At 41.4% G+C, this 12,197-nt stretch overlaps 2 protein-coding genes across 4 annotated transcripts in view; both read left to right on the top strand.

The window, feature by feature from the left end:
- Positions 1-12,158, top strand: part of ISY1 (ISY1 spliceosome associated protein) — a 21,801-nt gene extending 9,643 nt beyond the window's left edge. Inside the window, exons 6-9 of the mRNA XM_081823011.1 lie at positions 327-439; positions 6,153-6,270; positions 9,839-9,961; positions 10,976-12,158. Coding sequence (XP_081679137.1) covers positions 327-439; positions 6,153-6,270; positions 9,839-9,961; positions 10,976-11,178 — 557 coding nt within the window. The 3' untranslated portion in view covers positions 11,179-12,158. The remainder of the gene's footprint in view (positions 1-326; positions 440-6,152; positions 6,271-9,838; positions 9,962-10,975) is intronic.
- The window catches only part of RAB43 (RAB43, member RAS oncogene family), a 353,030-nt gene that overhangs the window by 221,709 nt on the left and 119,124 nt on the right, over positions 1-12,197 (top strand). The gene's annotated exons all lie outside the window — the stretch shown is intronic.

Genomic DNA, 12,197 nt, shown 5'->3' with positions numbered 1-12,197 from the left:
GATCCCGGAACTCCGGGATCATGACCTGAGCTGAAGGCAGTTGCTTAACCAACTGAGCCACCCAGGCGCCCCTTTATTTATTAATTTGACAGAGAGAGACAGCGAGAGAGGGAACACAAGCAAGGGGAGTGGGACAGGGAGAAGCAGGCCTCCTGCCGAGCAGGGAGCCCGAGGTGGGGCTCGATTCCAGGACCCTGGGATCATGACCCAAGCTGAAGGCAGATGCTCAACGACTGAGCCGCCCAGGTGCCCCCCGACATTCATTTTTAAGGGTATAACATTGAGTGCTATTTTCAAGAAACGATATTAACGTTTTTGTTTTCTAGCTGGTTTAGGTGAATTCCGAATTCGTGACCTGAATGATGAAATTAACAAACTGCTAAGAGAGAAAGGACACTGGGAAGTCCGGATAAAGGAGCTGGGCGGTCCTGATTATGGAGTAAGTAAGCAGCGGTCTCAGTGGATCTTGGGGGTAAGCCAGCGAGCTTTTTTACCAGCCTGGGTAGCTTTGCATCCTCTGCAGCTCCCAGCCCATGTCTGCCACAGAGTAGGCACTTGAGGAATGAAAGAAGGTTTGGGAAGTGCCCGATGCATGTGGACAGGAAACATGGAAGGGATGGGTAGGATAATTCTTTTTTTTTTTTTTTTTAAGATTTTATTTATTTATTTGACAGAGAGAGACGCAGCAAGAGAGGGAACACAATCAGGGGGAGTGGGAGAGGGAGAAGCAGGCTTCCCGCAGAGCAGGGAGCCCGATGCGGGACTCGATCCCAGAACCCTGGGATCATGACCTGAGTTGAAGGCAGACACTTAACCTACTGAGCCACCCAGGCACCCCGGGTAGGATAATTCTTAAACACCCCATAGCACAGCCCTCAGAGCAGACAGGGCACCTGTGTTTACTGCTCAGGTGGTCTTGGGGTGCCTGGCTGGCTCAGTCAGTGGAGCATGCGACTCTTGTTCTTAGGGTTGTGAGTTTGAGCCCCATGTTGGGTGTAGAGATACTTAAAAGAATAAAAATCTTTAAAAAACAAAAGAAAAACGACCATGGTCCTTTTGCATCATCCCTGAGCTCCTTGGAAGTCGGGGCAGCCATTGTTGGGTTCTTTACCTGAGGGGGCCTCAGGGGCCCTCCTTTCTTTGGACTATCATTTTTTTTTTTTTTAATGTTTTGTTTATTTATTTGTCAGAGAGAGAGCACAAGCAGGGGGAACAGCAGGCAGAGGGAGAAGCAGGCTCCCAGCTGAGCAGGGAGCCCGATGCGGGACTTGATCCCAGGACTCCGGGATCATAACCTGAACCGAGGGCAGACGCTTAACCAAGTCAGCCACCAAGGTGCCCCTCTTTGGACTATCATAAATTCAGTCCTCTATACTGGCTGTCAAGTTTTTAGGACCGTGACCCATTGTAAAACACATGCATACCAACTCTCTATCACAACCCAGTACACACAAAAATGTACTGAAAAAATACATGGTGATGCATGTTGATATTTTCTTTTTTTTTATTCTTATGTTAATCCCCATACATTACATCATTGGTTCTAGATGTATATTTTCTATTCTGTTATATTTTGATTTTAAAAAATTGATGATTGTGACCCAGTTAATTGACTTCATGACTCACTCATGGGTCTTAACTTTAAAAAAATACTACCCCAGAGTCCTCCCCATTTATTCATTTGTGATGAGATCTACCTCAGGTCATTTGACCTGATCAGTGAGCTGTAATGTGTTATGTAGGAAGTATGTGAAGTTTTTCTAACCTGCTGGTATTTTCACTTTTATGACAGTTTAACACACATAATTCTCACTTCAGTACTTGGCGTAAAAACGAAGGAGAGGCATTCATGTTTCTTGAGCCCTGGTTTTGTTCTTGGCACTGCATGAGGAACTTTCTCACTTACTCTCTTGAGCAGTTCTGTGACGGTGATTTTATGTGTCCTGTCAAACAGCTTTAAAGTAATGCAGAAGTTTGGTAACCCTCCCGGAAAAATGACCTCAGAAGCAATAAAAAATGATATGTAAGGTATTCTTAACTGCCACCACCCAAAGTCAACATTAATTTTCTTAAAATTTTCAGTGTTATTTTTTATTGAAATATAGTTGACACACAATATTACATTTATTTCAGGTGTACCACATAGTGATTCAACAATTCCGTACATTATGCCATGAGCGTTGTTAACCATATGTCACTACACAGTTATTACAACATTATTGACTATATTTCTTTAAAAAAATTTTTTTAAAAATTCCAGTATAATTAGTTTCAGGTGTATAATACAGTGACGCCACAATCCTGTACATTACCCAGTGCTCATCATGATACATGTACTCTTAATCTCCTTCACCAATTTCACCCATCCTCCTCCCTCCTCCCCTCTGGTAACCATCAGTGTATTCTCAGTATTTAAGAGTCTGGTTTTTTGTCTCTTTTTTTAGTTTGTTCATTTGTTTCTTAAATTCCACATATGGGGAAAGTCATGTGGTATTTTTTTTCCTCTGGCTGACTTATTTTACTTAGCATGATACCCTACAGATCCATCTATGTTGTTACAAATGGCAACATTTCATTAATTTTTATGGCTGAATAATATTCCTTTGTGTATGTATATTTATATTTATATATTTATGTATTTATATATATTTTATTATATATATGTGTGTGTGTGTGTATCCCATGTCTTCTTTATCAATTCATCAGTCGATGGACACTTGGGTTGCTTCCATAGTCTTAGCTACTATGAATAATGCTACAATAAACATAGGAGTGCATATATCTTTTCAAATCAGTGTTTTCGTTTTCTTTGAGTAAATTCCAATAGTGTAATGACTGGATCTTATGGTAATTCGATTTTTAATTTTTTTAGGAACCTCCATACTGTTTTCCAGAGTGGCTGTACCAGTTTGAATCCCCACCAGCAGTGCAGGAGGGTTCCTTTTTCTCCACATCTTTGCCAACACTTGTTGTTTCTTGGGTTTTTGATATTAGCCATTCTGACAGGTGTGAGGTGATAACCACACATTGTGGTTTTGATTTACATTTCCCTGATGATGAGTGATGTTGAGTATCTTTTCAGTGTGTCTGTTGGCCATCTTCATGTCTTCTTTGGAAAAATGTTCATGTCTTCTGCCCATTGTTTAACTGGATTGTTTTTGGGTGTGGTTTAATTTCTGTATAGTTTGGATATTAACCTCTTATTGGATATATCATTTGCAAATATCTTCTCCCATTCAGTAGGTTGTCTTTTAGTTTTATTGATTGTTTCCTTTGCCGTGCAGAAGCTTTTATTTATTTATTTATTTTTTTAAAGATTTTATTTATTTATTTGAGAGAGAGAGAATGAGAAAGAGAGCACATGAGAGGGGGGAGGGTCCGAGGGAGAAGCAGACTCCCTGCCGAGCAGGGAGCCCGATGCGGGACTCGATCCCGGGACTCCAGGATCATGACCCGAGCCGAAGGCAGTCGCTTAACCAACTGAGCCACCCAGGCGCCCCCAGAAGCTTTTATTCTGATGTAGTCCCAATAGCTTATTTTTGCTTTTATTTCCTTTGCTTCAGGAGACATATCTAGAAAAATGTTGGTATGGCTGATGTCAGAGATATTACTGCCTATGCTCTCTTCTAGGACTTCTGTGGTTTCAGATCTCACATTTAAGTCCTTAACCCATTTTGAGTTTATTTTTGTGCATGGTGTAAGAAAGTGGTCCAGTTTCATTCTTCTGCATGTGACTGTCCAGTTTTCCAAACACCATTTGTTGAAAAGACCATCTTTTTTCCATTGGATGTTCTTGTCTCCTTTATTGTGCATTAGTTGACCGTGTAATCCTAGGTTTATTTCTGGGCTCTCTGTTGTGTTCCACTGATCTATGTGTCTGTTTTTGCCACTATCATACTGTTTTGATTATTATAGTTTCGTACTATATCTTGAAATCTGGAATTCAGCTTCATTTTTCTTTCTCAAGATTGCTTTTGCTGTTCAGGGTTTTTGTGGTTCTATAAAAGTTTTGGTATTATTTGTTTGAAATATGCTGCTGGTATTTTGATAGGGATTGCATTAAATCTATAGATTGTGTTGTGTAATACGGACATTTAAACAATATTAATTCTTGTACATGAGTGTGGAATGTCTTTGTCATCTTCAATTTCTTTTATCAGTGTTTTATCGTTTCAGAGTATAGGTCTTTCACCTCCTTGGTTAGGTTGATTCCTAGGTATTTTATAATTTTTGGTGCAATTCAGCATTAATATTTTAATGTATTTCTTTATCTAGAGTTTTTTCAGATTTTATTTTTAAGTAATCTCTACACCCAACGTGGGGCTTGAACTTACAACCCTGAGGTCAAGAGTTGCATGCTGTACCGACTGAGCCAGCCAGGTGCCCCTCTTTCTAGAGTTTTTTAATGCTTAACAATTTTATTTCCATTTTCTATGTGTAAAAATAATACATTTAGAATCTTAGTTTCACAAGATGAGAAGAGTTGTGGAGATGAATGGTGGTGAGGGTTACATGATAATTATGAACATATTTAATGTCACTGAACTGTCCACTAAAAATGGTAAATTTTGTTACATGTATTTAACCACCATGAAAAAGAAAAGAAAAAGTAGTACATTGTCATTTAAGGTCAGAAAATTGTAAAGAAGCAGAAGAGCATTCAGTCAGAGTGCTATTACCTGGCTGCAGCTGCTTGAATAGTTCCTTCCATTGTTTGTCTGTTAATGCCATGACTGAGATCACACTCACTGTATGTATAATTTTGGTTGTAGCATTTGTGCTTCATTCCAAAATGGTAACATTGGTTATGTAGATACTACATAGTTCTGTGCAAAAAAGAGAGAGAGAGAAAATATAAAATAAAAAAAATGTAAAAATTATAAAATATTAAAAAACTGTTATATTCTATGCATGATATAGAATATGTTATATATTTTTCTAGCCCACAGAAATAACTGCTACTGACATTTTCTATGTATCTTTCTAGCTTTTTTTCTATGTATATATATGTTCATTTTTACAGGATTGTTTCTTATTCAACTATGTGCTTGGTTCACTTATAGTGTATCAGGAACATAATTTCATGTCAATAATCATTTGTATCACTATTTTATTTTTATTTTTATTTTTTTTAAAAGATTTTATTTATTTATTTGACAGAGAGAGACACAGCGAGAGAAGGAACACAAGCAGGGGGAGTGGGAGAGGGAGAAGGAGGCTTCTTGCAGAGCAGGGAGCCTGATGCGGGGCTCGATCCCAGGATCCCGGGATCATGACCTGAGCCAAAGGCAGACGCTTAACAACTGAGCCACCCAGGCGCCCCTGTATCACTATTTTAAAAAGCATTTTTGAGAAAGTTGTATAATCAGTAGAGAGAACTCTTATATACCATTCATACAGATTCACCAGTTTTTGATACTTTGCTGTATTTACTTTGTCATTTTCTTTGTGTACCTTGAGATTTATTTTTTCTGAACCATTTGAAGCTTAAATACATCATGCTTCCTTACCCCTTAATACTTAATATCTCTGTGTGTATTTTCATTTTTCCTCTCTGTGTATTTTCTAAGAGTAAGAATATTCTCTTACATAACCGTGGTAGAATTATCAAGTGTAAGACATTTAACTTTGATACAATCATTTTATCCATCCTACTTGGCTGTTTCACTGATTTTCCCAATAATCTCCTTTTTAGCATTTCCCCCTCTAAGACAGGACCTAGTCCAGGGTCACATACTACATGTGGTTGTTGACATCATCATTTTTGATGGATAGAATTCTGTCTTCAGGATGTATTTCATTTGTCTTTTACTGCTTGTCATTAAAGTTGTTTGCAATTGTTTCTTTAAGTTTTGTCACTTAGGTCATATCGTAAGTGTTTTCCTAAGGCAATACAAAAGTTTCATAAGAATCATCATTTTTCAGGTATAGAATATATTCCATCTTTGACTATGCTATAATTTACTTAAAACATCCTCATACTGTTAGGTATTTAGACTGATTTTAATTTATGAAAAAAATGTACCTAAGTATTTTTCTCTGTACATCAGTGTTTTCCCACATTCAGTGTTACTATCTTAAAGTATATTTGCAAACATGGAAATAGTGGGTTAAAGGATCAGATCCATTTTCTCTTTTTCCTTCCCAATAAGAAAGTTGGCCCTAAAATGCTGGATCATGAAGGGAAAGAAGTCCCAGGAAATCGAGGTTACAAGTACTTTGGAGCAGCGAAAGATTTGCCTGGTGTCAGAGAGCTTTTTGAAAAAGAACGTAAGTAACTGCTAATGTATGTGACGGTTTTAGCCTCTGAGTGCTGGTGATCATCATAACACGTCTGTGTAGGCTAGGTGCTTTTCCTGTATTGTTTCTCAGCTGCATGGCAGTGGTGTCAGAATTATTGTTCTCAGATTTGAAATGAGAAACTGTAAGTATTAGGAGTTGAAGTCATAGGCCCAGGGCACAAACTGGGGCTGGGAGGTGGCTCCAGAATCAACTGGTACCAGATGCTCACCCTTGGCACGTGCCAGTCTCTCAGCCCCAATGTTTTCCCTGTTTGAAGTTGCCTCTGATTATCAGGGCAGGCTCTGATGTTCATTGAAACGGGTTCCTCTTTCAGTTACTTATTAGTTGAAAAATCCCTGCCTGAAGAACAAGTACAACCTTGGGTCAAACCCCAGGAGGTATAAATGGAGAAAAGCGGAACGGCTATGTGTGGATCCATGCTGCTGGTCCCCTCACCTGACCTGCCTTCTCCCTCCTTGGCCCTGGGGAGCTTCAGCCAAACCTTGGCCTTCCAAAATGCACTTGGAAACCACTAGCCTGGAGTGTTGTGGATTTTTAATTTTTCTATAAAGTCTAAACACGTTATAGAAAAAAGGATGAATAGCAGAGAGGAATGACACTAGTATTCTCACCGCTGTTGGCATTCTGCTCTGTTTCCTTCCAGTCAGTTTTTCTGTTGGTTTAAAAATATACTTCTACTATATTAAGCCCTGCTTATTTTTAAATTAATTATGCCCAAACTGTTTGGCATGTGTTATTAACAACACTTAAAAATAATTCAGGGGGAAGTGCTCCTGGCTGGCGAAGTCTGTTAAGCATCCAACTCTTGATTTCGGCTCAGGTCATGATCTCAAGGTCATGAGATTGAGCCCTGCATTAGGCTCTGCGCTTAGCGGGGAGTCTGCTTGGGATTCTCTCTCTCCCTCTTCCGCTGCCCCTCCCCCCCTCTAAAAAATAATCTTAAAATAATAATAACATTAATTCAGGGGGTGCTTGGGTGGCTCAGTTGGTGGAGTGTGTGACTCTTGATCTCAGGGTTGTGAGTTTGAGCCCCATGTTGAGTGTAGAGATTACCTAAAAATAAAATCTTAAAAAAAATAATTCATAGTTTAAATATCATGCAGTTCATTATGAAAGTAATATAATTTTATTATAGAGAAGTTGTAAAATACAGAAAATCAGAAAAAAATTGTCTATATTTTCACATCCTGTAGATGACAATTGTTGACATGTTGGGGCATATTTCCTTCCAGTTTTTAAAGGGAAATGACAACCCAACAGATTGGTCAGAGAATCAAAGCTGATAATTTAAGAAGAAAAAATTCATATGTATAAAAATACATATGTGGAGGGGAGCTCCTCTGTTGAGGTTATGCTGTACATAATACTTTTTTAAATTTGCATTTTTCTAAAAAAAATCAGTTGTAGATTTTTTTTTTTAATAAGAAAGTGCTTAGGTCTTTTTTTTTTTTTTTTTAAGATTATTTTATTTGAGAGAGAGAGAGGGGGAGAAACAGGCTCCCTGCTGAGCAGGGAGCCCAATGGGGGGCTCCATCCCAGGTTCCCGAGATTATGACCTGAGCCGAAGGCAGACGGTTAACCGACTGAGCCACCCAGGCACCCCGAAAGTGCTTAAGTCAGTCTTAATGAGTATAATTCAAATAGCACTGTCCCCTGGGTCCCCCCCATCCCTGTGCCCCTGGATCACTGGTAATCACAATTATGTTTCGTGCGTTCCCTTCCAGGCCTTTTTTTATGCACTTACATGCTTATTTCATCAGCTAAATTTCATCAGTATGAGTGACAGATGACTCATCCCCAGTTCCGTTTAGGCAGAAAAGTGAATTTATTGACTCACATAACTGAAAAGCCCACAGGTAGTTTGTCTTCAGGAATGGCTGATTGCAGGTCACATTTCCTCTATGTTGTAGTTTTGACTTCCAGCCTGTGAGCTTCTTTCTTTATCTAGCTCTCTGCTTGTGGTGGCAAGTGGTCCATCATCAGTTTACATTTTGTGCTCTCTCAGCAAGAGATTTTTTTCCCCCAAGCAGTTCAAGCAAAACTCCTAGAATTGAAGCTGTTTGGCTTTGATCAGATCATAGTTCAATCCTTAAACCAGTCCCTGTGACAGGGAGGGATGCAGTGTTCTGAGCCAGCCAGGTTTTAGCCCTGTACCCGGTGCTGGGTGCAGCCAGCATCATCACAGGACAGGGACCAAGAGTGGTGCAGGGGTGGACAGGCTCGCCATTACCAGCGTCAGGGTGATAGGTGGAGGCCTGCGAAGACCCAGTGGCCCTCCCATACCTGTTGTGTTGTGCTCTGCATTGATGTCCTCCCATCGTTCTGCTTAGAACTCTGTGAGTGGATGTGAAGAACTAAAGCGTAGGATATGAATTTACTTTATATAACCATTCATCCATTGGTAGACCTTTAGCTATTTCTAGTTTTCTGTAGTTATAAAATTTTTGCTGATCTGATGGTTGAAAATATATTATTTTTACTTTTTATTTCCCTGATTACTAATGAAATTGATAATTGAATTCAATTACTTTTTTTTTTTTTTAAGATTTTATTTATTTATTTGACAGAGAGAGCGAGTACACAGGCAGGGGGAGCGGCAGGCAGAGGAGAGGGAGAAGCAGGCATCCCTGCTGAGCAGGGAGCCTGATGCGGGACTAGATCCCAGGACCCTGGGATCATGACCTGAGCCGAAGAAGGCAGCTGCTTAACCAACTGAGCCACCCAGGTGCCCTGAATTCAATTACTAATTGAAATTTTTATACATATGAATTTTTTCTTCTGAAATGATCAGCTTTTACTCTTTCACCTAACTGTTGGGTTGTCATTTCCCTTTTGATTTTTTTTTTTTTTTTAAGATTTTTTAGTTTTAAGTAATCTCTATACCCATCGTGGGGCTCAGACTCATGACCCCGAGATTAAGAGTCCAATGCTCCACTGACTGAGCCAGGCAGGTGCCCCTACGTTTTGAGTTTCAAGAATTACTTAAATATTCTGAATAGTAACCCTTAGTTTGAAAATATTTTCTTCAGGACTTTCTCATTTATCTTTTTGGTTTGTTTATAGTTTCTTTTGTCTTATCTCTATATTTACATTTTTCATCATATTTTTTTTTAATTAAACCTCATGACATTTCCTGTGTTATCAAAACACCTTGTGAAATGGCTATAGAGGGGTCATAGGGTACCCTATTCCCCACACATCCTGTAGTTGACAGCCCTGGTTATTCCAGGTTTTCACGACACTCTAAACAATGCACATCTCTGTGCCTGCTTTTGTTTTTGTTTTTGTTTTTTAAATTAGGATAAATGCCTTCTAAGTAGACTAATTGGGTTGAAGGTTTCAAAACTGATTGAAAAAAGGGTTGTACCACTTACGTAATTCTGTGGCTAGTATAGGAAGGGCCTATAAAGGGCCTATGGTGTTTTCTTGAGCACACTCCCTGGCTGTGTGTATAGGATTGTATACATTGTATAGGATGCTGGCTCAAGTGTGATTGTGGTGGGATGTTTAGCTAAGTTGGTGCGGTTTCTTTTAGCTCTTCCTCCTCCAAGAAAGACACGTGCCGAGCTCATGAAAGCAATCGATTTTGAATACTATGGTTACCTCGATGAAGATGACGGTGTCATCGTGCCTTTGGAACAGGAATATGAAAAGAAATGTAGGTCTATGAGCAATTTATTTCATTATAGATGGCATCTGGTTTCTGTTCTGTCCTTTGAAAATGGGTTTTTACATAGTGCTGTGTGCCAAAAGCGAGTTTGTTTTATTGCTGATGGTCTTCAGAAGACATGGGCTGCTAATGACCTAACCCTCCGTAACTGTGATGCAGTCCGGGGCTGTGTGGGGCTAGAAGCAGCATGTGGAGGATGCCCAAGAGCAACATCGGACCTGTTCCCCGTCCATGGGGAGTTTATTATCTGGATTCCTTCCAACATTGGCCTTTCTTGAAATCAGGAAATGGTGCCCATATAAGTGGCTTTTCTTTTCTTTTTTTTTAAAGATTTTATTTATTTAACAGAGAGGTAGAGAGCACAAGTAGGCAGAGAAGCAGGCAGAGGGAGAGGGAGAAGCAGGCTGTCCGCTGAGCAGGGAGTCCAGTGCGGGGCTGGATCCCAGGACCCTGGGATCATGACCTGAGCCAAAGGCAGCCGCTTAACCGACTGAGCCACCCAGGCGCCCCTTAAGTGGCTTTACGATCTGCTTTAAACGCAGCCAATATGTTACCACTGTAGAGCAAGATGGGTGGCTCTTTCTGAGTGCTTCCTCCATGCCAAGCATTGTGCTGAGCATTTTATGGACCCTGTCATGAAGCCTCCTGATGGCCCTGTGAGGAATAGTTAGTGCTGATCTTCTGGTGGTGTGTTGAGCTAGGGCTCTGGGGGCAGGTGGTCAGGAGCCTGAGCCCTTTTCCAGCAGCATATACTACTGTCTCCCTTGTCACGTGGGCATGTCAGGAAGCTACTCAGGTTGCTAAACTGGGGATGATCTGGGGACGTCCCCTAAAAAGCTGCCTTGTTGTGACTTCCACCTAGAGCTGTGGTATGACCAGACTACCCCTCATATCCTACTCCTGCCTGCCAGGGCAGGGTGGAGGGCTCTCTTCTTCAGAGGGGACATGTTGGCCTTGCCTGACTAATTCAGAGGCCTGACTAAGCAGCACCTGTTTCTCCAGTCAGGGCCGGATTGGTGGAAAAGTGGAAAGCAGAGCGAGAGGCCCGGCTGGCAAGAGGAGAAAAGGAGGAGGAGGAGGAAGAAGAGGAAGAGATCAACATATATGCTGTCACCGAGGAGGAGGTACTCTGGGCAGTGGGGGCCCCGGTGCTCACTGCTCCGAGCCACGAAGGCTGGGCCTTGGGAGAATCGGTGGAGTGGTAGGAAGGCTTAGCTCATTGGTGAGCAGTCAGGGTCAAAGCCTGGCTCTGCCCCTATCTCCAGGTGAGAACTCCGCTTCCTGACCTGGAAGATGGACATGAGGCTCATCTCGCAGCATCCCAGGGAGGGTTCCAGAAGGGAATGGCTGTGAGAGCACCTTGTAAACTGCTTTACACCCAGAATTACTTACCTCCTGAATATACTGCTCTCCGACTTCTAAACACATTTGAAGCCGTATGAGTTATAGCCCCTGTCCCCATCGTTTCTTTTTATTTATGTATTCATTTATTTATTATTACCATGATTTCAGGTTCAATTATAGATCTATTGCTTATACTTTACAAAGTACCACAGATTGGTTGGCTTAAACACCAGAAATGGATTTACTCGGAGTTCTAGAGGCTGGAAGTCTGAGATCAAGGTGTCAGCAGTAGGTCTCATTATTTCCTTTTTTTGTTTGTTTGTTTGTTTTTAAATGGCAGTGCCAGTAGCTCTTCTGCAGTCTTAACACCCCCACATCCCCATGGTAGAGATAGAAACCAGCCCAGAGCAGACAAGAGACTGATGGAGAAGGTCATGGCTGAGGTGGAGCTGTGATCCTGCCTCTCTGGCAGAGCCTCCTAGCTTCAGGCTCTCCTGAGGGGCCTGCCATGCAGGCCTCACTCCTTGGACACATCGAGAAAGAATAAAATGGATTTGCTGGGCTGAGAAGGGGAGGGGGATTACTTGTGCATGGGCGGTAGGTCAGGTCCCGTGTGAGGAGCTTGCTGTGATATCAGTGGTAAAGAAGCAGGCTCAGAGAAGGTTAGTGACTTGGTCAACATCACACAGGATATAGCCGACCTGAGGTTCCTGTGCAGGCCTGGCTGATGAGCAGTGGGGACAGTGAAGCATTTGAAGTAAGCTGGCCGCATGCCCTAGGAAGGTCTCGTCTTGTCTCTTCTCTTCTCTTCTCTTCTCTTCTCTTCTCTTCTCTTCTCTTCTCTCCCCTCCCCTTCCCCTCCCCTTCCCCTCCCCTCCCC

Source organism: Leptonychotes weddellii, chromosome 1 (assembly GCF_054177405.1).
Source record: "Leptonychotes weddellii isolate Sample4059 chromosome 1, ASM5417740v2, whole genome shotgun sequence".
Taxonomy (NCBI): domain Eukaryota; kingdom Metazoa; phylum Chordata; class Mammalia; order Carnivora; family Phocidae; genus Leptonychotes; species Leptonychotes weddellii.
This window is presented reverse-complemented; position numbering and strand designations above follow the sequence as displayed.